At 52.1% G+C, this 26453-nt stretch overlaps 1 protein-coding gene across 1 annotated transcript; it reads left to right on the top strand.

Annotated features, from left to right (window-relative positions):
* Positions 1-118: 118 nt before the first annotated feature.
* TK2 (thymidine kinase 2) lies at positions 119-21091 on the top strand. Its single transcript, XM_081108574.1, has 10 exons — positions 119-275; positions 1542-1573; positions 5468-5542; positions 7057-7110; positions 9583-9672; positions 11739-11812; positions 16444-16532; positions 17139-17218; positions 18403-18483; positions 19590-21091. Exons 1-10 carry the CDS (start codon positions 161-163, stop codon positions 19686-19688), a joined length of 789 nt encoding a protein of 262 aa, XP_080964700.1. The 5' UTR covers positions 119-160; the 3' UTR covers positions 19689-21091.
* The last annotated feature ends 5362 nt before the right edge of the window (positions 21092-26453 follow it).

Raw genomic sequence — 26453 nt, 5'->3', positions numbered from 1 at the left:
CGAACTCCTCGCCTGGAATGATCGTCGCCGTCGGAGGTGGGGGGAAATGGGACGGGGTCCCTTTAAGGGCCGAGCCGGCGCGGGTGGGGCTGCGCGCAGCAGCTGACTCCGCACCGGAAGGAAGCGCGGTCTCCGGATCCGTCCGCCCGGCCGGCCGGCCATGCTCCTGCGGCCGCTGCGCAGCTGGGCCTCCCGGGCGCTGCGCCGGGAGGGGCCCGGGAGCCCCGCCTGGAGTCCGGGGCTGCGGGGGGCGCAGCGCCGGGCCTGGCCTCGGGGTAACGCGTCTCTGGGTGCCACGCCTTCGCGTTCAGCGGTGTCCGCCCCACTCCCCTCCCTCGGCTCGCGGGACCTACCTGAACCCCAAACCCCCAGTTGGAGGCGCGGGGGTTCACTCCCGGCGGCTGCGGGAAGGGGCGGGGCAGCCCCTGGCACGCACCCCAGACGCCAACCGGCTGCGAGCGGATGCGATGCGACCGGGGGGGGGGGGGGGGGGGGGCTCGGGGCTTTCTCTTGTTCGGAGTTGGGGAGCCCCCTAAAGGGCAGGAGGAACCCCACTCCCCATGGCGGAGGCTGCTCCTGGCCCCAGTCCACCTCCTGGGCCGGTTCCTCTGGCCGCGGGGGAGGCGGAGGCTGGGAGCTGCGGACAGACAGACAGACAGCCCCCCACTCGTGGAGACCCGCCCCTTCGAAAGCAGGGGGCGCTGCTAGCAGCCGGTCCCTCGTCCCTGGGCTCGGGCCGTTGGGTGGCACCGCAGAACCACCTGTGAGGGGGTGGGTGGGCGGCGAGGCCAGCCCTGGGCCTAGAAGAGAAACCCGAGTCCCGGGCAGGAATCCTATGGCCACGGCCAACTCTTTTTGTTTTTTTTAAGCTGTCTTCGGCACTTTATTTTTTTAAAATTTTTTTATTAAGTTATTACATATGTGTCCTTGTCCCCACATTACCCCGTCTCCCACGGCCAACTCTTACCTGTGCGTGCGAGTGGGGCCCGCTATGCGTTCTCACTTACTGGGCACCAGCTTGTGATCAGAGATGAAATGTGTGCAAAATGGAAAGTCAGATATAACCAAGTGAAAAAGCCGGCTCGGTGGGGCCCGGGCGTGCCAACAGGCCCCGGTGGCAGTGGCACACAGGTGGGCAGGTGCAGTGGGTCTGCCTCTGTGCCGCCACGGAGGCCCCGGGTGTCGCTGGAAACCATTTTTAGGTCAGGGAGCAAGGAAATTAATTTGAAGGTGGCCAGTAGGGCGGGACTGGGCAAGACAGGCCGGATACGCCCTGGAGCCAACCTCTCTCAGTCCCTCCCCAGCATCTGCGGAGTGAGCAGGGTCTCTCTGGCAGCAGGTGGGGTCCCTCGGCGTGGCCTGCAGGGATCGGGCCCAAAACTGGCTTTCCGACATTGCCCACCCCTCCCCGAGGGGCCCCCAAGTGCGAGAGGGCACTCTGCAAAGTAAACAGCTCTGTTCTTGTGGTGGTTTAGCTAGTTACGATGAAGAAGAGAATCGTTGAAAACTGCGCTTCAATACAGATTTCCTTTCTTTTGTAGATAAAGAAAATGAGAAAGAGAAAAAGACCGTGGTAAGTCCCTCTTTTGTGCGCACTCTCCGTGTACATAATTCATTTTGAGGAGGGGAAGGAAGGGATAGTATAAAAACAGGAATACCAGAGGATCTCCAGGGATAGGAGGGAGGCCTGTCTCCCTCCCTGGGCCGCAGACTCCCGCCCCAGCTTACACGATGAATATTAGTCACCCATTCAGAATCGTGTTTTTGAAAAATATTTAATGACCTGGAAAGGCACTCATTATGTAAGAGGTGAAAAGAAAAGCACCAGGGATAAAAATCTATGAAGTAGGAATCAAATGAAATAACATATACACTTTCCATCGGAAAAACACCCAGAAAGAAGTATTGCAAACTGTTGCAGAAAGTGTCAGTCTGGTTAAGGGAAAATTGGGGAGTGTTAACAGTGAGTTTGAATGAGAGGGAGAGAGAATTTGCGGGGTAAGGAGTCTTCCCAGAGTTATTTGACTGTTAAATTAAACAGGGTTCCTTAAAAAAACACACACACACACAAAACCCCACAGCAACACAGCTTTAGTGAGTTTAATTTACATACCCCCAAATTCACCCATTTTAAGTGTACAATTCAGTGAATTTTAGTAGGTTTACAGAGTTGTGCAACATTACCACAGTCCAATTTTAGAATATTTCTATCCCTAGGAAAAGAAACCTCCTGCCCATTTGTAGTCACTTCCCCAGCCTCAGGCCACCACTAATCTATTTCCTCTCTGTGGATTTGCTTTTCTGAACATCTCTCTATATAAAAGGCCAATATGCTGAGTGTCCGACCATCCGACTGGTCGCTATGATGCGCACTGACCACCAGGGGGCAGACGCTCAATGCAGGAGCTGCTGAGCTGCAGTGCCTTGGCAGTGGCATTTCTCGGGCGATGCACCCTGAAACCAGAGAGGAGGGAGCCTGATTCCTTGTGGGTCCCTGTGATTCCACCTTTGGCCGTGGGTTATGTTGTTGCTGGGGCACTGTGGGCCCGAATCTGGTTTACTGCACACCCTGTTTGCATTCCACACCCTGTATGATAGTAACTTTGCAGAGTGCCCTCTCGCACTTGGGGACCCCTCGGGGAGGGGTGGACAATGTCGGAAAGCCAGTTTTGGGCCCGATCCCTGCGGGCCACGCCGAGGGACCCCACCTGCTGCCAGAGAGACCCTGCTCACTCCACAGACGCTGGGGAGGGACTGAGAGGTTGGCTCCAGGGTGTGTCCGGCCTGTCTTGCCCAGTCCCGCCCTACTGGACACCTTCAAATTAATTTCCTTTCAGTGTGCATGAATCCGTGCACCGGTTCACTAGTTTCTGATAAAAGGGAATCATACAGCATTCAGTCTTTTGTGTCCAGCTCCTTTCACTTAGCTTGTTGTGAGGCACATCCACGTTGTAGCATGTATCAGTACTTCATTCCTTTTTATTGCCAAATAGTATTCGATTGTGTGGATGTACCACACTTCACCTACCCAGTTGTTGGACATTTGGGCAAGTTTCCTTTTTACTGCCTATTTCTCAGGGTCTTTTGGTTCCGGCGGGGGTTTCGAAGCCGTAGCCTGAGCCTGTTTGGTTCTGATAAAACATCAGAATGGCCGTTATCTCTGGAATCACGAGTGATTTTTTATTTTCTCCTTTTGGGTCTCAGTATTTCATACTGCAGAAATGCTTAGCTTCTATTCAGGAAAGATTAAATGTTGTTATTGAAAAATTAGGCTAGGTGGTGCATCGCAGTGTTAATTGTAACCACAGGAAGTTGAACTTTGACAAGGAACATGTAAACTTTGGCACATGACAGAGAGGTGGACCAGGCTGGCCACATCCTCCCCCAGCATGGCGAACGTCTTTTCTTGTAATCTCTTTTAATCTCCTGTTACTTCCATCTTCACACTCACTGTGCGCCGTGTGGGTGCTGGGACTGGCTCCTGAGTCCACAGTGCTTGGCACATACGAGGCCTTCAGTGAGCAGTTGACTCAAAGATGAGAAGTGTGTAGAAAATAATCCAGGTCTGAAGCATGCTGAAATGCTGTGGTGCTCATCTCTCAGTGGAGTGGAGACGGTATTTTCTCCTTTATGAAGTTTTTCTATTTTCTTCAGTGGGCATGCTCTCCTCCTGTAGTACTTTTAGATACTACTTTTAAGAAAAATGAAAGACTTCCTTTGCTTGGTTCCTCTTTCTTTCTGACAGGGGAACTTTGTGGGATTCCTCATGCCTTGCTTGCTCTGTCATTAATCGAAGGCCTTAGATTTACCAACTTTGAGGATTTCATGGTGGGAGTTAGAACAAGTATTTTTAGAAGAAGGTTTCATCTGAACATGTTCTTTGTAGAAAGAAACAATGTCTGTATAGAGTGATGTTTAGTTGAGCTCTTTTTAAATATTTAGGAAGAAGAAAAGTTTCCTTTAAAGAACAACAAGTACCCTAACCGGTTTGGCTCAGTGGATAGAGCCTCGGTCTGTGGACTCAAGGGTCGCAGGTTCGATTCCGGCCAAGGGCATGTACCTTGGTTGCGGGCACATACCCAGTAGGGAGTGTGCAGGAGGCAGCTGATCGATGTTTCTCTCTCATCGATGTTTCTAACTCTCTACCCCTCTCCCTTCCTCTCTGTAAAAAAAAAAAATCAATAAAATATATTTTAAAAAAAATTAATAAAGAACAACAGGCTCTGGCTGGTGTGCTCAGTGGTTAGAGCGTCAGCCTGTGCAGCAAAGGGCTGTGGATTGGATTCCCAGTCAATGGCACATCCCTGGGTTGCAGGTTCAATTCCTGGCCCCGGTTGGGGGTGCATGCAGGAGGCAGCCAAATGATGTGTTTCTCTCACATTGATGTTTTTCTCTCCCTTCCACTCTCTCTAAAAATCCATGGAAAAGATATCCTCGATTAACAAACAAAAGAAAAAGCACAATGAAAAATCAAGTCCACTAGTCCCCTAATGGAATCGCTCTTTTGCGCACTCCTTTGGGTTCATTTTATGGTTTCCTGTTCCAAAGGAGGGAGCTGGCAGGGAGCTGGGATTGGAGGGTGGCCTGGCATCCGAGGGAAGTGTGCTTACCCAGCTCTCTTGGGTACTTTTTAGGGTCACGGCAGGGGGAAACCTTTGCTGACTGACAGTGTTTACAGGAGGTGGGGCAAGTGATGCCCCACGTTTTATGTCGGGTGTGACTGAGACTCCACGGGGGTCATGAGAAGGGGTCCGCCAGGCCTGGGTGTGAGTTCCAGCTCTTTCCCCTGCACGGCCTGGGACCCTGTGCAAGTCACTGACATGGTCCACATTTCTCTGGGTGCCTCCAGCCGAGTGTAAAGGTCATTGTGCAGCAGGATGGGTCCTTCACTGGCTGTGCCCCCAGGATGTTCTCAAGGGCCAGTGTGTCTTCTTTCGTAGGCGGGACTTCCCGTTTCCTCTTGTGACCTGCGGGAACCAGAGTCCCCAGCGGCGCCTGCCTGCCAGTCCCTGACTGAGCACATGTTCCTGCACGAAGCAGCCAGTTAGGCTCTAGAGAACACACACATACTTTCTAATCCCAAAGCCATCAGAGGTTAAGAAGGCAGCACATTTAGGCCTAAAATCTAATAGTCTGAGGGGTTGAGCTAGGGAAGGGGTGAGCTAGGGTAGCAGGGGGCAAGTTGTGTATGGTCTAGGGGTTGACATAAGGGCGGGTCTGTCCTGGAGGGCAGTGATGTGGTGGCCCCCAGCGGTGGGCCCGGAGCCTGCCCCAGAAGGGGAGGCTCAGTTTGTTTATTACTAACAGCGGGGCCTCGGGGGTTTTCTGTGGAGGGAGTTTTGTGTACACATTGAAGTCTTGTGCTAAACCAATTAGGCTGTTTACCTGAGCCCCTCTGTAGAAATTCTTCCCAATATTCCCCCAGGGGCTTGATTTCAGGTTCTAACATGCATTTGTCTTTTGCCAGATCTGTGTTGAGGGCAATATAGCCAGCGGGAAGACGACATGCCTGGAGTTCTTCGCCAACACGACAGACATCGAGGTACGGCCTCCCCAGCAGGTTCCTGAGCTTGACGGAGTAATTCACAGGGGGTGTGGACCAGCCCGGCCCAGTAGAAATACAATGCGAGCCACAAACGCAAGCCACATGTAGAATGTAAACTTCCTAATAGCCTTGCTAAAAAAAAAAACCCAAAAGGAATATTTTATTTAACATTATGTATTCCAGATGTTATCACTCCAACAGGTAATCAGTATAAAAATCATCAATGAGCTATTTTGCATTCTGTCTTTCATACTAAGTCTTTGAAGTCTGGAATGTACTTTATATTTCCAGCATATCTCAATTTGAACTAGTCCCATTCCAACTTTTTCTTTTTTAAATGTGTTTTTATTGATTTTTAGGGAGAGGAAGGGAGAGGGATAGAGGGCTAGAAACATCAATAGAGGAGCATCATCGATTGGCTGCCTCCTGCACGCCCCCTACTGGGGACTGAGCCTCAACCTGGGCGTGTGCTCTGACCAGGAATCGAACCAGTGACCTCTTGGTTCCTGGGTTGATGCTCAACTGCTGAGCCACACCGGCTGGACCCATTCCAACTTTTTAATAGCTGCATTGGCTCATGGCCACGGTGTTGGACAGTGCAGGGGCAGAGCGCCTCACAGTCTGGTTAGGAAGAGCTTACATGTGAAAGAAGGCAGACTATTGAGCGTGGCTGGGATGTTACAGTGTACGCCTGAGCATGCAGGGGCACCACCATGCATAGCCAGCTAACACAATTTCTAGTTTATTTACAGCCCAGTCACTGAGAAGAATCTCTACACCAAGACCCTGACCTGACACGACCCTTTTTCCTTGTAGATTTTAGTGGTGTGATCTTCTGTGTATGGCTTTTTTTTTTTTTTTTTTTTCCGCAGACCCTATAATTTTTAAACTTTAGGGTCATTTGCTTTCCTTCTTCCCTTTTCTGTTTTTACTTCTATTAAAACAGGGTTTGCCCAGCCTGTGTGGCTCAGTGATTGGGCGTTGACCTATGAAGAAACAAGGTTCTTAGCTGTCAGTGTGCTCAGTGCAGAGATCAGAGGGAGGAAATGGAGGCAGAGCAAGTGGCCCAGGTCCCGGGGGAGTTCCCAAGCTGGAAGCTGGGCTTGGATTTGCAGCCAGAGCGCCTGAAGTAGCTTCTCTCTGGGCTTCTCTCGCCTCTGCCAGCCGGACACACCGGCAGTGAGGGCTGGGATGGAGCACACAGAGGAGGGATTGAGAAAACCTCCCTGGCCCTTCGGGAGCTCCAAGGCAGCCAGAGGTGCCATGTGCCTGCCCTGGTGTGCAGGGATGGATAGTGTTGTCTCGAGCCATTTCTGGAAGTCACGTGAGGAAGCCATGTTTAGATGGAGTTATGGCCTCGCACAGAGGGTTGCTCAACTATTTTAGCTTAACCTGGATGCCCAAATCTTCATTTTCTCTCCCCCCCTCCCTTCCCCAACACTTACCCGCTTTCATTTCATAGAGCTCAGCTCAGAGGAGCGGCAGCCCTTTGATGTTTCCTTTCCCTGCAGGTGATTCCGGAGCCTGTGCACAAGTGGAGAAATGTCCGTGGCCATAATCCTCTGGTGAGTGTGTTGTTTCCGCGTGAACCACCAGCTTCCTCTTGAGTGACTGGTGGTGCCTGAGCCCGCCCCCCGCCCAGGCATTCACCACGCTCTTAGCTGGGCTGGGGGCGGAGAAGGATGAGACAAATGGAAAGTGGCCGTGGCCACATGTAGGTGTTCTGAGGTCAGGGATCTTGGAGACTGGGCTGGGCAGGTGCAGAGCCCAGCGACCTCCTGTCAGTGATCCCAGACGATCTCAGGTGTCAGCCTTGGTTACTGGGGTGTCTGCCTCCTGCTGCTCCTTCTCCTCTCACCCTCTCCTGGAAGAAACCCATTAGAAACCAGGTCTCCTCAGGCCTGGCCTCCCCAGGACCCATCCTCTCTAAGTAACCAGTTTCCTTGGTAAACCTCTGATTTGGAGTGGCGCTTGGCAATGTCCAGGGGCTGCCTCAGGCTCACCCTGCGGCTTCCTGTCTGCTTTCCCAAGGGTGGACCTAGCAAGCAGGGGCTCTAGTGTATTTGTGCCCCTGGTTCTCCTTCCGCCTTCTGAAGGCTCTGCTCTGGCTGCGTGCACATGAAGGCTGGAGTCTTGTCCTGTAAGAGGTCTGGGAGCCTGCCGCCTGATGTAGGGATGACCAGCTTCAGGCAAGGAAACTAACTGAAATGCGTTGCCAAGGTGTCACACTGGTAAATGATAGACCTAGGTGTGAACCTGGGACTAGAGGGAGCCTCTAGGGTCCCCTCATTTCCAGCAACACAGTGGGCTCGCCTGGTGTGGTTCTTAGACTCGAGTTCCACTGGGGCAGGGACTGTGTCTAATTTGGCTCCCTGTTTGCTAGAACATAGCACACTGCTGAGCACTTAGTAGGTGCTTGTTCTGTTATTCATTCAACCACTAGTTGTTGCCAGCGCCTGCTCTCCTGGCCCTAATATTCTGGTCTGGGAGGCGGAAGACAGTTACATGCATGATATGGCAGGTAGTGATTGGAGCTGTGAAGAAGTCTAAAGCAGGTAAAAGGATATTATTGAAATAAGGCAGAAACTCTCAGAGCCTTTGAATAAAGAATCCCAGAGACATGAACGGACTTTTCACCTCTGTGCATGTGGGAGGAGACAGCATGCCAGTCTTTCTCTCTGGGCCTCACAGAAAAGCCTCAAAGACATTCTCATTCTCTAGGAAACCGGGAGGGTCCAGGGCTGGGTTACTGAGACAGCTAGAGTTGCAGGCTTGAGGGATTATGGTGATATTTCCTAGGGCACAGTCCCAGGCTCAGAGCTCGGAGCATCCTTGGTTCAAAGAGCATTTCAAATGACAGTTTTGTAATAACAAATATAACAGAATTAGATATTTTTGCATAAGTTTCCACTCCGGGGGGCGGGCCAAGATTGGTAGTTTAGTGAAAAGCCTCAGTCCATCACTATCTGAGTTGGCTTTCTAATGTAGAAGGTAGAGGGACTGCTTCTCCCAACCTCTCTGAGATTTTCTTTTACCCGAAGTTAGGAGCCTGTAGTGTTCTTTCTTTTTTATTTAAAAATAGATTTTTATTGATTTGAGAGAGGAAGAGAGGGAGAGAGAGATCGAGAGATCAGTGATGAGAGAGAATGATTGATTGGCCGCCTCCTGCATGCCCCCTACTGGGGATCAAGCTTGCAGCCTAGCCATGTGTCCTGACCGGAACCAAAGGGTGATCTGGTTCATAGAAGCCTGCAGTTCTGAATACAGAGATGGAGTTTTATTAGTTAACGCCAAGGAAGAAAATAAAAAACGTGGAAGAGTAAGACTATTAGTAAGTGGCATATGCAGCATGAAGTGTTTTGCATCTACAGGCAGAAGAGTGTGATGGGGTGGGGCTTCCGTTTCACACGGGAGAGCTGGGGACGGCGTCTCTGCTTAGGTGACATTTGAGCAGAGACCTAAACAGAGTGGGGGAGTGAGCAGTGCACATGCCTGGAGGAAGTGCCTTCAGACAGGGCATGGCAGGTGCGGAGGCCCCGAGGTGGGAATGTGCTCGGTATCCGGTGACAGTAGGGAGGCCCGTGTGCTCGGAAGTTCCTGAGCCAGAGGAAGAATGGTAGGAGACGCGAGAAGAGGAAGTGGTTGTCGGGGGCTCTGTGGGCCTTGGTCAGGGCTTCGGGTTCCATTCATAATTCAGTGGGAAGCCCCTGGAAGGTTCTGAGCAGGGGATGACGAGACCTGGTTTAGGTTTAAGAAGCTCACGGTGGCTGCTGGATGGAGAACAGACTCCAGGAGCTCAATGAACATTGTTGAGTGACTGAATGGATGTTCCCTGGGGACTTTCTATAGGCTCCCGTTACTGCTGTTGCTGGGCTGTCTTATGAGTACTCCAGTGTCTGTCTCTGTCCACTCTGGGTTTATGTCTGGCCCCACTTCAGCCCACGTAGGTATTACGAGAGGGCTGTCGGTGACCAGAATGACCACAGTCCCATAGATAGAGCACGTTGAGGTAAGTTGCTGTGTTCTCCCTTCTGCAGGGTCTGATGTACCGTGATGCCTGTCGATGGGGCCTCACGCTGCAGACATACGTGCAGCTCACCATGCTGGACCAGCGCACTTGTCCGCAGGTACCTGCAGACGCTTGGTTCAGCCTTCGTAACATTGTCTTCCGATGAGGGCTCTGTGACTGCCAGGAAGGGGGCCCCTGCAAGGAGGCCTCACTCCTGGGCCTTCAGTGCTGCTCAGCCTTCTGTCTTGGGCTGAGGTCTCTGTTCTGCAGCTCTCTGAGGCCCTGCACCCCCGCCCCCCCGCCCCCTGCCCCAGCAGCCTCAGCTGGTCAAGAAGTTGCTATGACACCACTGTGAGCCTGAGTCTTCATGACCCAACCATGACTGGGCTCACCACCGTTTAACTCAGTTCCTCTCAAAGTGTGGCCCTGGACCAGGACTTGTTAGAAAGGCACATTTTCTGGCCCCATCCTGGACCTGTTAAATGAGAAATTCTGGAGATGAGGCCCAGCATTCTGTGTTTTATCAAGCTCCCCGGGTGATTTTAATGCACAGCAATCTGTGTTTTATCAAGCTCCCCGGGTGATTTTAATGCACGCTTTGTTTGTTTGCATGTTTGAGAACCTCTCTCTAAACTTCACAATTCTTGAGAGAAAAAAATCTGATTGGCTCAGCAGGGTCAGGGGTCCAGCCCCGGGCCAATCAGGTGTTGGGAAAGTCATGGAGCCCAAACCGCTCCTTGGGCCTCTTCCATCAGCGGGAATGTGAATAGGGCAGAGTCTCTTAGGAGAAAGGCTGGCTGGGGAGATCCCGATTGGCACCTGTGGTTCAGAACTGCAAGTGCAACCTAAAAGGCCGGCCGTGGGGGCTCTCCAAGAAGTGACCACTACACCAGGTTTTCTCCTATCCCGACCCTACTAGCTCCCGCCCGTCTCCGGCACCCCCTTACCCCCTTACCCCCTCCCCCATCGCCCGCCCCTACCCTAAAAAAAAAAAAGTGATCCCCACAGCCAGCTACACTGATGCAGCCACTTGGGTGGTTTGATCAAGGGTTGGGCACTTGCAACCATAGCTGTCAATCTACAAATCCGTGTAGATAATGAGCAGAGCGATTTGAAGTTCTATCCCCCCAAATGTCTGTCTAAATGATGTGGTTAGAGGATCTGAGGTTGGCACTTTGCTCTGTGCTCACCCTACTTTTCCTGAGCGGGTAGTCACTTGCAAACCTGAAAAGTATCTATCATACCTGTGTATAACGGGACATCCCATGGAGGAGACCCATAAGATGAACAGAAAGAGAGATGGATGTGTGGGGAGCTAGCAGAAGATGGGTAGTGGAGAGTGATGAGGAAGGAGAGAATGGGAAAATAGAAGGGAAGACGATGGACAGGTAGATGCACAGGGAGAGAGGGTTAGGAAATTCCTGGATCATGGTTTTGAATCTCACCCAGATCTGCTGGCTCAGGTCCCATGGGTGCTGTGGGTGCATGCGTACCATGCTGAGTGACAGCAGTGTTTGCCCACTTGGCATCCAGGGTAAGTGCCCTTCCTGCTTCCCTGTGGGGCACTGTGGACAAAGGGAAGGGTCATCTGTGGACAGTGTGAACAACCTGCACAGATGGGCGGGGTCAGTGTGCCCTCCTTCCTGCTGGGCACAGTCCTTCCCTGTGTCCAAAGGCTGCAGTGGCCTCCACGTAGCCTGAGAGAAAAGGGGAGCAGTTGGCAGGGCTCGCAGCCTGGGTGGCTCCAGAAAGCCAGACCCTGAAGCAGTGATGGCAGAGTACCCCAATGTCACCTGGGCCCCTCTCTGGGCCCTGCCTCAGGCAGTCAGATGCCTCTGCGTAAGCAAAGGCACCCTGTTTAGGTCCATGGTAATCACCACACTTTGCACTTGACACCGCTTTGCTGAACAGCACTTCCCTAAACCCACCCTCCCGCGAGGCTCTCCACTCCTGTGCAGGAGGCTGCTGCTGACGAGCCCTGGCCCCAGCACTGCTGCTCTGGCCACCGAGCTTCCGGGTCTGGGGAGGGTGCAGGCTGAGGGAGGAACACAGCTGGGCCTGTGTGAGCTTCTCGATTCTTGTATTCAGCATAGAGCACAGTCGGGGAGCACAGGCATGCTTCAAGCCTTCCTGACCTCCTCCTCTTTGCCTGCCTTAGTGAATCACTCTTTTGTTTCATTGTAGACGTCACCTGTACGGTTAATGGAGCGGTCGATTCACAGCGCAAGATACATTTTTGTAGAAAACCTGTATAGAAGGTATCATAGTTTGCACTGTTGATATTGTATTAATTTGTTCAAAATGAAATTGGAACTTGTTTACCCAAATGACAGATGTTGAGTACCTACCAGCTATCTATTGCCATAGTAATGCTGTGTAACAAACAACCTCAAAACCTCAGTGGCAGGCAGCTGTCTACACTGACTGCTCAGTCATGTAGGGTGGTCGGCCAGGCGGCTCTGCTGACCTTGACCGGACTCCCTGATATGTCTGGGGAATGGCTGGTCGAGGATAGCCCTGGCAAGGGTGAGGAGGTGACTCATCTCTCTTTCTCTTGCCCCTCGTCCTCCTTCTGGGACCAGCAGGCTAGCCTGGGCACTCACTCCTCATGTGATGGCAGAAGGCAGCAGCGCCAGCTGAGATGCATGATTGCTTTTCCAGGCCTCAGCTTCACATTTGCTAACATCCCATTGGTCAGAGCTGGTCGCACAGCTGACCCAGTCGGAGAGGTGGGGGCCTTTGGGGGTTATGTGGCCGAGTGAGAGGATATAGGGAGGTGAAGATTTGGAGCGCCCAGAACAGTCAGTCCAGCACAGTGTGCATGATATTTGTGGGGAAGGTAGGGAAAGGCTGTAGTGTTTCATCTTTTTGGGCTGCTTTCCTGCCCTGGTAATTTTATACGCATTTATTCCCCGCTGCCCCTCCCAGGAAGCCTGGCATCTGTGATTAGGATTTCCCGGGGACAAAGAACCATGGGAGAAATGTACAGTGTCCTATTTCTGTTCTTGGAATCTTCTGCTTTCAAGCTCATACGGCCCCCAGAGGGCATGGATTCCCCTGCAGACCTTGTTGGAACCTCAATCAAGACCAGTTCTGGTCTCACTTGATGAAGCCAGAGGCTGTGGGTTGGGGTGTGGGCTCAGGTGCTCCAGGGGCTGCTGGGAGCACCATGCACTGTGGCGGGCCAGGCCACCCACCACTGGTTCCAGGGAGGTGTGAGAAGGTTGTGCTCCTCAAGCCCTTCCCCTGAGTCCCCAGAGGGCAGAGGAAAGACCACGCAGGCCGCCAGCTCCCCACTTGTCCTCCCAGCCCCTGCGGCCCCAAGCAGGCTGCTAACAAACCGGACATTTCTGTGACATTTCCTCTTTACGTTAGAAAGTCATTGGATTTTGCCTTCTAGCCCATAACATGCTCTTCGGTGTGTATCTGTGACAAACATCCTGCTTAGCATGCGGCTTGGAGTTCCCCCACCTTTAGCCTCACACTCCAGAGTCCCCAAGTCCGGGAGGCAGAGGATGAGGGCGCAGCCCTGAGAAGCACGTTCCCAGTGCCGGGACTCACTTGGGAACTGGGCCAGCTTATCTGTCTTCCCAGTGGCCAGGGGCAGAGCAGGGACCCTGGGCAGGAGCTGCATTATCGTCTTCACCTGCCCTTCCCCTGGGCACCCTCCGGACCGCCCTGTTTGGCAGATCAGGAGTTGAGATGGGATTGGAGAGCAGTGCTCCTTCCTGATTGGCTGGGGGAGCTGTCATGGACCTGCTGTGAGAGGCAGCAGCCATGAGGAAGTGTGTGTGTGGGGGGGTATCTAGACTCCTCTTGTTAATAAGGCCAGAAGCATTGGGCCTATTGGAGCCCCCACAGTGCTGGGTCGGGGGAGCCAGGCCTTACAGTTGGCATTGGTTGCAGGCTCAGGTGCCCAGAAAAGCCCACAGATTGGCATTCTGCCTCCACCAAAGCAGAAGTTCTTGAAGGGTGGTCTTGCCTTTTGGGTCTCAAACAAGTGAGCAGTTCTCCTAGGGCAGTGATGGCGAACCTATGACACGCGTGTCAGAGGTGACACATGAACTCATTTTGTTGATTTTTCTTTGTTAAATGGCATTTAAATATATACAATAAATATCAAAAATATAAGTCTTTGTTTTACTATGGTTGCAAATATCAAAAAATTTCTATATGTGACACGGCACCAGAGTTAAGCTAGGGTTTTTCAAAATGCTGACACGCCGAGCTCAAAAGGTTCGCCATCACTGGCCTAGGGAGAGGCCGCCTCTTCCAGCCCTTCCCCTCCCACCCCTCTCCCCGCCCCAGCCAGGCAGGGGTGGGCAGAATGTCAGTGCAGTTAGGCCCCGGGGCTGTGCGCTATCCTGAAGAGGAAGATGTGTGGGTCTCTCACACATCGATGTTTCTCTCTTTCTCTCCTCCCCCCAGCCTTCCGCTCTTTAAAACATCAATGAGTACTTACCTGGAGGTGCCATGGTCAGGGGTGACTTCCCAGGGCGAGGCTTCCCCATGGCACCCAGATGTGCTGACCCCTGCGACTTCCCCAAGTGTGATTTGTGGTATGGGGACTGCGTTCGCACTCTCCCCTGGGAAAAAAAATCAGTGGGAAAAAATACCCTCGGGTGAGGATTAACAACCAAAATGACCCTGAGTTTGGAACAGGCAGGTCCTCCTGCCTCCCCGCTGTAGTCCCAGTGGGGACTCGTGCCCTGGGTCCGGAGCGCTGGCTTCTCTCGAGCCCAGGACGTGACCCAGACCAGCCCCTCGGTGGACAGACCAGGGAGGGCGAGTGAGACAACGAAGAGCCACTGGGTTTGGGGGCCACAGAGAGTCGGGCTTGGATCCCTGCCCCGAGTTGAGCTTCCCTGAGCCTCAGGTTTCCTCACCTACGAATGGCCTCACATGGTCGTATGAAAACAGAAGAGAATACGTATGCGAGGCGGCTGGCATTGGGGGTGAGGTTTCTGTCCCGGCTCGTGCTGGGTAAACTGGGGGCTCTCTGGGCCTCAGGGCGAAGGTGGCAACGAGCTGTGCCGGACAGTTACAGTCAGCAGGGTTACGGGGACCCTAGGCCGCGATTGTGCCACTTGCTCTCGGGAGGGTTCATGAAAGCCCTCAGCCAACCGTTGGTGAGTTGGGCCTTTGGATTTTCTGTGGAGGCTCTGCCATCTGTGTTCCATGGAGAGCAAAGCAGTGGCCTGTGTGGGGCGCTGGGCACGCCATTTTCCAGGCAGATGGGGAGGGGGTGGGGGGGAGGTGGGGGTGAAGGGGCAGAGCAGGCAGAGTTCCCAGGAAGAAAACCACAAAACAGCACCCACTGGCTGACATCCCTTTGGGGGCCCCCTGCATGCCGCTCGGGCCCTCCACTCTCCTTGGGGTTGCTCTCACCAAGCCCATTCTGAGTGGGTCGGAGATGGATGTTAAAAGGGGGAATTCCTCCCCGGGGCCCTGGAGGGTCACCAGCTGTCAGGTCTGTTTCTCCAGCTGCAGCCGTTCTCCTTTCCTGTTTGTGTCCTCCGGGCGAGGAAATCCGCAGGAGCCGGGCGGCCGCCAGGTCTCTCTCCGCACCTCGGCTCCTCTTCCTTCCCCTCTTCCCTTCCTTCCTTTCTTTTCCAGTTTACACTTTAAGTACGTGCAGTCTCCCTGACCCCCACTGTTGATTTGAGAATGAATCTGTTGTTAAATTTTGGGAAATACAGCAAAGTATAAAGAAAAAAGTAAAGTCTCACAGAGTCCCCCAGGTCAGAGAAAGCACTTTGAACATTTTGGTGTTTCTCTTTTCAGTCTTTTTTCAAACTGTGTGGACAAATACTTTAAAACATTTGGTTGGGTCCTGCACAGCTTTTGTTGTTTTGCTTCTATGACAGACTTTATTCAAATCATGCAGAGTTTCGTATCCTGCTGTTTTCATGGAATTAGGAGCATCTGAACGCCATTGAACATTATTTTACAGCATCACCTTTCAGTTACTGCATGGTTTTCTCTTCTATAGATGTATCAAGGTTTAGTTTTTTTTTAAAAAAAATACGTTTTTATTAATTTCAGTGAGAGGAAGGGAGAGGTAGAGATAGAAACATCCACGATGAGAGAGAATCATTGATCGGCTGCCTCCCGTACGCCTCCACCCTGGAGATCAAGCCTGCACCCCGGGCATGTGCCCTGACAGGGAACTGAACTGTGACCTCCTGGTTCATAGGTCAGTGCTCAACCACTGGGCCATGCCCACCACGCCCAAGGTTTAGTTTTTCATTATTTTATTTTATTATTTTTTAAATATATTTTATTGATTTTTTACAGAGAGGAAGGGAGAGAGATAGAGAGTTAGAAACATCGATGAGAGAGAAACATCGACCAGCTGCCTCCTGCACATCTCCTACTGGGGATGTGCCCGCAACCCAGGTACATGCCCTTGACCGGAATTGAACCCGGGACCCCTCAGTCCGCAGGCCGACGCTCTATCCACCGAGCCAAACCGGTTTTGGCATTTTTCATTATTTTAAACAGTGCTACGCGGACATCGGTGATTAGTCCCACAGAATGAGTTTTTAGAGGTGAAGTCGGTTTGTCGTGCCACCTCCTAATCCGAGCACTGTCCCTGTTCTCGGGGGACAGGCTTCAGAGCCCCTTTCTCCGCTCGGAGTTCGAACTCGAAATGGGTTTTCATTGGGCAGTGCCACGACTCGTGCTGCCTTACCCCATAGCCCGTCGCCGGACGGCAGAGGCTGAGGTGTGAAGGTCCTTGTCATCACCACGCGCCCACTGCCGTGTGGGTCACACTGGGGTGCCCTTGGCAGTGCCCTTCAACCAAGGCCATTGCAGTTACTTTGGGGGAATGGCACCTCCTAGAAGCTCCCCTGTGGGTAAGCAGAGCCCTCACGCCTCATTGCAGCGGGAAGATGCCCGAAGTGGACTACGTGGTTTTGTCGGAATGGTATGACTGGATCGTGAGGAACATCGATGTGTCCGTGGATTTGATAGGTGAGACGGCCCAGGCCCGTCCTGACTTCCCTCCTGGGCCTCCCTCCCCTGGGCCCCGTGAGGATGAGCTTGTCCAGGTTTCCAACCAGCCTGCGGGGCGGCTGCGGGGCCCTTACTGTGGTGCTGCTTCTGCCACAATAATTCAGCCTTGTGCCCAAGGGCAGATGGAAGGAGGGGGGCGGCTCCTGGTCCCTCCTGGAGAAGCACCTGCCTTTGTTCCTCAGGCTGTTCTCCCTGTGACTTGGTGGGTCCACTGTGATTTGGAGTTTTTTAGTTTGTAAGGGAGGGAGGAGATGAAAACCTAGACATTAACCGAGACCCACCCGGGGCTGGGCCCTGTGCTAAGCTCTATGTCTGGAGCCTTATTGAGCCTCACAGTGACCCAATGGGGCTCGTGACATTGAAAGGGGATGAAAGTAGGGATGTGGTCAGGGTGCCTGTCAGGTCACACAGCTGGTCAGTGGTGGAGCTGTGAGCCGACCTTGGCCGTGTCTCCTGCTCCGAGATGCCGGCAGGTGTTTCTCTCCAGTGCCTTCTTCCCCTTCTTGGCTTTCACTTCCAAGCCGTGAACAGTCGTTAGAGCCACATGTGTTTTTTAAATCTCAGTGTATCTCCGGACCACTCCCGAGACCTGCTATCAGAGGTTAAAGATGAGATGCAGGGACGAGGAGAAGGTCATCCCACTGGTAAGAGCCCTTGCACCTGGTTAGAGATGACCTGGGAGCCACCAGCACCCCAGCCTGGCCCCACCCTCTGGGAGATCCTGGGCTGCTGTCATAGAGAGGGAAACAGGAACCGAGCGTCTCTGAGGGGGAGCTCTGACTTCCTCTGTGGTTGGAGACCCCGCGTCCACATCTGCTTCACTTCCTGTGTCCCAGACTCAGCAGTGGGCACCCTCCCCCATCCCTGCCCAGGCATCACCAGGGCTTGGCTGGCCGCCTCCTGAAGGCAGCTCGCCTCTGTGCCCTCTGGATCCGTTCTAGAACTTGCCCTCTCGCTCACTGCTGCATCCCCAGTGCGTAGTGCTGTGCCGGCTCGGAGGCGACACCCACTGGTGGCGGCTTAACTGCTTCAGCCTCCGGGTCCGGCTCAAGGCCACATTGACCCTGGTTGGGATTGGTTAACTGCTCTCCTTGCCCTGGCCCCCCTCTCCCCTCATCTGCCTCTGAAATCCAGCCTCCACCCTGCTGCCCGGGTGGTGTTTGCAGTGCAGGACACCACGGGTGCAGTCCCAGCCCAAACCCTTCAGTGCTCATCACGGTTTAGGCCCGGGGCGGGGAACGTCTGGCCCAGGATAAGGCCCGAGAAACCATTTGGTCTGGCCCTGCCAAGGCATGAGGGGTGAGTTAATTAAATGTTTGACCAAATAGAGCAGGCTGATTTTTAAGTTATAATTATGTATGGCCCACGAATGATGTTATTGGCAGAAAAAAGGTTCCCCACCCCTCGTCTAGAATCTCCGTAGGTTTGGGCTGTGGGAGTGGGGCTCCTAGACCAGTGAGGGTCACACTCCTCTGGTGGGAGGGAAAGGTTCAGGCTGCCCAGGGCTAGGATGCTGGGCCATGGACCCCCTCCCCCAAAGGAACTGGTGGCTCCGCTGTTAAAAAAAAAAAGGCAGTAATGAGAGAATCCCGCTGGGAGGGTGTGTGGAAAGCCCAGCGGAGTGCACCGGAGGCCTGGGCTGGGCTGGCCGTGGGAGTGAGCAGCTGCACTTTCACTCTCCGCCTGAGCCAGGTTGGTTTTCGTGGGCTTCTCTGTCCAAGCCACTGCCCATGGTCAGTGACGTCCACCCTACCTGCCCGAGACCCTGGGTGGGAGAGGCGTGCCCGCCCCCTCGTGCCTCAGCGGCCTGTGTGTGTGTTTCCCGCAGGAATACCTGGATGCTATTCACCACCTCTACGAGGAATGGCTCACCAAAGGGGGCCTTTTCCCTATAGTGGCCCCTGTTCTGGTAAGTCCTCCTGATAGGGCAGGAGACTTTTCTAGAAGGAAGAGTGGCCCGGGAATGTCGGCCGCTCTGCAGTCTGGGGAGGGGCCGAGTCCTGCAGCGCTCGGGAATGTGGAGGAAGGAAGCAGGGAGGGTGGGAGGGTGGCTTTCCCTCTCCCAGTCCCTGTTCTGGACGAGTCTCAGTGACTTGGACAGACCCAAGAGAAGGTGATTTGACTCAGTGTCATTACACCGTGGCCATGGCAGCATCTCACTTACCCAGCATCACCAGCGAAGGAATGTTCTAGGTGGCTAAAGCCTCTAGCCCCGGGTTTTGGCCTTAGCCATTGGGATGGTGGTCTTCCCGATGCAACAGCCCCTTCTCCAGTGGATGGCGGGCTCGGAGCCTCGCTGCACCTTCCCTCGGTGACTCGGGGCGTCCGAGGGCCCGTGGTGTGCTGTTCTGGGCGGGCGCACAGTGATGCCTGTAGCAGGTGCTGAGCTGCAGCGCTGTTGGCCCCAGGTTACTAATGTCTCGGAGCTCCTGTGCTTGCTTTTTACGGCAACCCCTCTTTCTCCTGCTGACTCTCGCCGTTTCTAACTCTTGCTATGTCTGCCCCATCCGTGATTCCTTGCTTCTCCGTCCCCTTGTTTGTGATTTGCTGCTGCTGCATCTCTGCAGGCAGCCCTGGCCACCTAAGACTGCTAGGAATGCGTGTGCAGCGTGGACCCGCGGGAGGGCCGTGCACAGACGTTGCGCCTGGCCTTGGGGACATCTGTTTGGGCTGCTCAGACACTTCCACTCATCGCTCTTCCAGGCAGTGAGGTTGCTGGGAAGTGAGACATTACTATAGTGGGTTTTAAAAATACAGTACAATTTTCCCCTCATTGTAGAAAATTAGACGGTATAAAATGATGAGAACCTCATTTATGAGCTCGCTGCAGGGACAACTGCAGCGGATTCTTCAGTGAAAATAGAGCCGAGAATTTAGATGGACCTAGAACGGGCGAGGTTTGGCTTTAACCTGCCTCTTGCTGCCTCCTCCTGCCTCCAGCTCTCTCTCTTCATCTTTGAAGGGAGGAGGGTGCTGAAGCCGAGTGCAGGCTGTGACTGTGTGTTTAATTTCCAGGTGATTGAGGCTGACCACGACATGCCGAAAATGTTAGAACTCTTTGAACAAAACCGGGACCGGATATTGACTCCAGGGAATCGGACACATGGTCCATAGGACAGGAAAGATCGTGCCAGAAAAGTGCCCGCGGCTGCCAAGTGAGCCCTTGGGAGCGTTGTGGAAAACCTCCTCTTGGGAGGCTTTGAATCTGGCCAGATTTGTTTTCTAATGGTCTTTCTCCTTTGCTGGTGTCTTTATCCTGGTTTCTGGCCCTAGGGGGTAAGTGTGAATGGGGCCACTGGGTTTGTCACGCCCTTCAGTGTGCGCAGCCTTGCTGGGCCCCTCTAATGAAGCCCTGAGGAAGGGCTGGCTGACATCATGCTGGGCTCCTGGTCTCACCCCTCAGGCCACACAGGAGGGTGAGAGTGGGCTTACATCCCAGAAGTTGAAGCTCAGAGAGGCTAAGGGACTCCCCAAGGTCACACAGCCAGGGAGTCGGCATCATCCAGCCTTCTGGCAATTCCAAAAATGTTCCCCTGCCCCAGGCCAGTGCCTGGGGCAAAGGTCATGTTTGTTTATGATTTTAGCAGCTCTCAGGACAATCAGCATTTCTAGACGTTCACAGAATCTTGCCGTGTTTGGCCCAAGGCCAGGCTCATTGGTTTCTCAGCACGGGCCACTGTGGCATTTACACCTGGGCACCTGGGCACCTGGGCACCTGGGCTTCCATCCGGGGGAGGATCTTCGTTGGCTCTGAATGGTGGCTGGTCTCCTGCTGATGAAGGTCTTGCTGCCCTTCCCTCTCAGGGAAGTGGCCTGTGGCCCCTGGCTGGTCTGCCCAGCGGCGAGCAGGCAAGGGGCCTCCAGCCCTGGCTTCCGAGCTCCCTTACCCCGTAGTGGCCTTGTATGCGACTGAGAGTTTGTTCCCGGGAGAGGGGGTCGTGGTGGGGAGACATGCAAGGGGCCTTAAGTCTTCCGATCCAAGGGGACACCTTCAACCATAAAGCATGAACCATCTTTATTGGTTCAGAAAAGATCTTAGCTTCGCGCCTCAAGAGCAGTGGTTGCAAACACAGGGAGGGGCCGTTGTGAACTCTGGGGAGGCAGGCCTGGACCCCTCTCTCCCTGAGAAGCGGTTGGTGGAAATGAAGGTTGGGAGGCCTTGTTCCAGCCTCTGTGGGTGTGGCACCCAGCACCAAATAGGTGGCAGGTGCTCCCAGTCCCAGAGGGAGGCGAAGGGGCAAGCACGCTGGCTTCAGCCCTTCCTGTCTGGACTGCTTCTTGGGCTGTGTGGGCGGGAGGAGGGGCAGCAACCCGAATGATTGACTGGGAACCTGGAGGAGGCGGAGCCCCTGCTGCCAGCACCCTTCACCTGCGGGGCCATCTCTGAGAATTCGTATGTGATCGGGCCACTGTTTTTCCCACGACTCAGTCTGAGCATCTGTTCTGGGGGAAATGTGATTTTTTTTTTTAAAAAAATCTCGCTTTGCAGCAGCCAATAAATCCTGCACCTAAAAGCTGATGTTTGTTCTGGAGCGCTTCCTATGCCAGCGGCACAGCTGTGGGGCTCCTCACACCCCAAGCTGATGGTTTTCCAGTCTGTTGTCTCGGTCTGGGCAGACCTTCTCCCTGGGCCCAGCTGGCCTCCCACCCCCCCTGTCCCCTCAGGCACAGCCTAGATTTGTCATAGCCGGGGATGGGGGGATTGTGTCCTCTCCAGGCTCATCTCTGGAAGTGCCCAGAAAAGCAAGAAGTGACCAGTTGCTAAATTTTAAATGAATCTTACCCTTTGGGATCCACTTAGCTCTGTGGGTGGGGCTTGGGATTTGGGTTCAGAACATGGGCTAGGACCCCAGTTTCCGTAGTTACTGACTGCAGGGCCTTGGGCAGGTCACCCCCGCTGCGGTCCTGTGTTTCCCTCACAGGGAGGGGCTGCACAGATAGGAAGGGATGGGCTACTGGGGGATGAACATAGCGGGTACTTCCCGCTCCTCCCCAGCCCGCCCACCTCTCTCCACGTGGCTGGACTTTCTTGTACGTTCACTGGCAAAGTTACTGGAGGGGGAAGCTGTTGGGCTGCTCCAAGTCAGGGCGGGGGAGATCCTGCGTTTTCGTTTTTAAAACTTGCTTCTCCATCAGGGCTATGAGGGAAGTATTATCTCAGTGTCCTTGCCAGCCAGTTGCCCACCCCAGAGTCCCCAGGCGATCTGTAAGCAGGCCTCTGGTCTCTCCCTGCCTTCTGACAGCCCTTCCCGGGCATCGGCCCGGTGCCAGGCTCTGTGCTGGGTGCCAGGCCCACACTGGTGAACAGGACAGACACGGGCCATCCACTCCTGAAACATTAGCTCATCATAGCTGCTCTCACCCTGAAATACCCTCCAGAAAACCCACAGGGCGGCAGGAGGGTACTAGCAGCCTCACTCCAACACAGTGATCTGTCCCAAAGGATGAATGACAAAACCAGCACAAACAATAGGATTTCAGTGAAGGAGCAAGGCACAAAATTAGCATACATACAGTCCACAAAAGTTAGGAGGGTAGTGAAAATCCCATGCACAATGTTAACAAGAAGATTGAATACTTTGGAATAAATTTAGCAAGAAATGTGCAAAACTATACAAGAGCAATGTTAAAGGCACCGGGTAGGACTTGCACAGTCCATTCTGGGAGGGCAGGACTCCGCATGATAAAGATGCCAGTTTCCCTAAGTCAATTTACACATTCAGTGCAATCCCACTAGAAACCTCATAGGCTGTTTTATGAAGTTAGTCACATTTGACCAAAGTTCATGTAAAAAAAACCCCACAAACCTGTAGAAATGACCAGGAAACCACTGAGAAAGAAAGACGATGATGGACCAGCCTTATCACACATTCAAACACTGTAAAACCTCTGCAATTACAGCCATGTGGTCCTGGTGCAGGAAGAGACAAACAGACCAGGAATAGAGTAGGGAGCCCGAGATGGACCCAAGTACACGTGGAAACAGCATCCGATGAAGGTGCCATCTCAGATCACTGGGTTGGAGATGAACTTTTTAATAAATAGCTGAGATGACTGGTAACCATTTGGAAAAAGTCAGAAATAGATCCGTACCTCACACTATTCCTAAGAACCCCTGGTGAGGGATCTGAGTGTAAACATTAAAACCATACAAGCACTAGCAGGAAATGCGGATGAATTCTTTTTTAAAACCTTGGTGTAGGGAAAGCTGTCCACCTGAGAGTCAAAATCCAGGGGCAATAAAAGATGAATACATTTGAGTAAATTAAAATTAAAAAATTCATGTGACAAAAGCACACACACCATAAACAAAGACAAAAGGCAATCAACAAACTTGAAGCATAATCACAACACACGTGACAAAGGGCTAATATCCCTAACTATCCATGAAGATTATTTAAAACATGAAGGACAGAGGATCAAAAACCCAATAGAAAAATGAGTACAAGACGTGAACAATTTACAAAAATGGCCCTTAGGCATGAAAAATACTCAGATTGACTCACTTAGAGGAATGCAAATACTGTGGTCTGAGTATCTGTGTCCCCCCTCCCCAAGTTCACAGTTGAAATCCTAATGCACACGGTGATGACATTGGGAGGTGGACCTTTGGGAGGTGAGTAGAGCATGCGGGTGGAGCCCTCATGAGTGGGAGTAGTGCTCTTGTAAGAAACCCGAGTGCCCCGTCCACCACATGGGGACACCGTGAGAAGTCGGCAGCCTGCAGCCCGGAAGAGGGTCTTCACCAGAACCTGCTGTGCTGGCACCACGACCTCGGAGTGCCAGCCTGTAGGACTGGGGGAAATAAATTTCTGTTGTTGATAAGCTACCCAGTGTGTGGTATTTTGTTATAGCAGCTGGACAGACAAATTAAACAGATTCCATTTCTCACCTACCAGCTGGCAAAAACATCAGCAACAAATCCACCCCAAAAGCCCAATGACCAAAACCCACATTCTGTTGGTGAGAGGCCATGGGAAAACAAGCACGCTCATAAACTGGTGTGTGTGTGTGTGTGTGTGCAAATTTGTACAACCCATCTGGAGAGAAATTGGATAACATCTAACAAATGGCATAGGTACTTGTATTGTGACCCAGCAATCCCTTTTCTAGGATCTAATATATATATATATATACACACATACATACACAAGAGGCTTGGTGCACAAAAATTTGTGCACTCGGGTGGGGGCGGGGGGGTCCCTCAGCCCGGCCTGTGCCCTCTTGCAATCTGGGACCCCTTGGGGGATGTCCACCTGCTGCTAAGGCCCACTCCCTGGGGGATCGGACCTAAGCTGGCAGTCAGACATCCCTCTGGCAGCCCGGGAGCCCCCAGGGGATATCCACTTGCCAGTGGGGAGCAGGCCTTAGCGCTGCTGAGGGGGTGGGAGAGGCTCCCACCACCACGGCTGTGCTGGCAGCTGTCAGCCTGGCTTGTGGCTGAGCAGAGTTCTCCCTGTGGGAGCGCACTGACCACCAGGGGGCAGTTCCTGCATTGAGCATCTGCCCCCTGGTGGTCAGTGTGTGTCATAGTGACCAGTCATTCCCAGTTGTTCTGTTGTTAGGGTCAATGTGCATATTACCCTTTTATTATATAGGATAGAGGCCTGGTGCATGGGTGTGGGCTGGCTGGTTTGCCCTGAAGGGTGTCCTGGATCAGGGTAGGGATCCTGCTGGGGTGCCTGGCCAGGCTGGGTGAGGGGCTGATGGCTGTTTGCAGGCTGGCCAAGCCCCCCAGTGGGAACCCTCATCGCATGGAGTTGTGGCCAACCTGGGTGAGGGGCTGAGGGCCGTTTTCAGGCTGGCCACACACCCCCAGTGACCCAAGTTCCAGCCTCTCCTTTTTTTCTTTCCTTTTTTTTCCTGGTATTTATTTATCTTCTAAGGGTTTCCCAAAATTCACACAAGAATTTTGATAGAAAAAACAGGTTTATGATTAAAAATTGTAAATTTTTTATTGATTCATAAAGTATACAGTATAGGGTTATATATGGAGTAGCATATTGGGTAAATGGCCTCCACAGCACAAAAAACTGGATTATCATGTCGCGATAGTGAGCACCATTAACTGTTATTGTCTCAGCAGCTGCATTTCGGTCATGGAAAATTTCAACAAAAGAGTGCGTATGTGCCAGCAAAGCCGTGGAGGCCATTTTCCTAGAAAAATACAACCTTCCAAAACTTAATCAGGAAGAATCTAAAAATCTCAATAGGCCAATAACTATGGAAGAAATTGAAGCAGTCATCAAAAAGCTTCCAACAAACAAAAGGCTGGGGCCAGACAGCTTCACAGCGGAGTTATATCAAACATTCAAGGAAGAACTAAAACTTATCCTCCTCAGACTATTCCAAAAAATTCAAGAGGAAGGAACACTTCCAAGCTCATTCTATGAAGCCAGCATCACCTAATACCAAAAACAGATAAAAGACAACACAATGAAAGAGAATTACAGGCCAGTATCCCTCGTGAACATAGATGCCAAAATCCTCAACAAAATCTTAGCAAATCGGATCCAACAGTACATCAGAAAGATCATACACCATGACCAAGTAGGATTTATCCCAGGGATGCAAGGATGGTACAATATCCGCAAATCAATAAACGTGATACATCACATAAATAAATTGAGAGATAAAAAACAAGCCTTCTGGGACTATAGACTTTCAGTTTCAGCAATTGGATCCTGAGAAACACTACAGTACAGAAGTCTGGGATTTTTTTTTAAAATATATTTTATTGATTTTTTACAGAGAGGAAGGGAGAGGGATAGAGAGCTAGAAACATCGACGAGAGAGAATCATTGATCAGCTGCCTCCTGCACACTCCCCACTGGGGATGTGCCCACAACCAAGGTACATGCCCTTGACCGGAATCGAACCCGGGACCCTTCAGTCCACTGGCCAATGCTCTACCCACTGAGCCAAACAGGTCAGGGCAAGACTGGGATCTTAAGCCAGCCAAAGGAACACTTCACTTTTTCATTTTCATTTTTATTTCTTTTTTATTACTTTGTTATCTCTTTTTTTCTTTGTTTTCTTGTTTTTGTTTGTTGCTTTATTTTCTATTTCTTTTCACATTATTTTTCCATCACTCTATTTTATTTTATTTTTATTTGCTATTTTTATACCATTTTTGAAATCAATTTTTTTGTAAATTTATTATTTTTTTCTTGTTCTCTTTCTTCTTATCCACCCATCCCCTTTCTACTTCGTCTATACTGAACTGAGATCCTCCCCATATTCATCCAACTCTTAACCTTATCTTCTATATATAATCTCAGCATCTACAGATCTTGCCCCCACCCTTTTTGCTGGGGGTTTGGTGTTTGTATTTTTTTAATTTTTCCTTTTTCTTTAATTTTATTATTATTATTTTATTTGTTGGCTTTGTTTGTTGTTAATGGTTCTGTGTGTTTTCTATATAATCTCCTTTTCTTCTTCTTTTCTCTCTTATCTTTTTTGCTCTCTTTGATATCATTTATGCTCTCTTTTCTCGCCCCTAATTCTCTTTTCTCAGGTGGTCACTTATAGTAGGGCTGTTGTTGTCGTGAGTACATTCGTGCTTTGGTCCCTTTGTGTTGTGTCTTGTTGAGGTGACTTTTATCCTGTCTGGCCAGGTGCTAGAGAGTGAGCCTCATAACCAGACACCTGGAGAGGAAACTCCATCCACAAACGGGTCAGTAACACCCCAGACCCAACTACAGAGGCAGGAAGAAGATGGCAGTGAGGGAGAGAGCGTGAGTCAGTGAGGGGCCAAGAGGAGTGTGTGGTCATGTGGGATGTGTGTGTGTGTGTGTGTGTGTGTGTGTGTGTGTGAGAGTGAGTGAGGCATAGATAGATCCTGCAGGACCTTCAGGGTCAGGCTAAATGGGCTCGCCT

This window comes from Myotis nattereri, assembly GCF_964212035.1.
Source record: "Myotis nattereri genome assembly, chromosome: 15".
NCBI classification, from domain to species: domain Eukaryota; kingdom Metazoa; phylum Chordata; class Mammalia; order Chiroptera; family Vespertilionidae; genus Myotis; species Myotis nattereri.
Note: the sequence above shows the minus strand (reverse complement) of the source record. Positions and strands in the feature narration are given on the sequence as shown.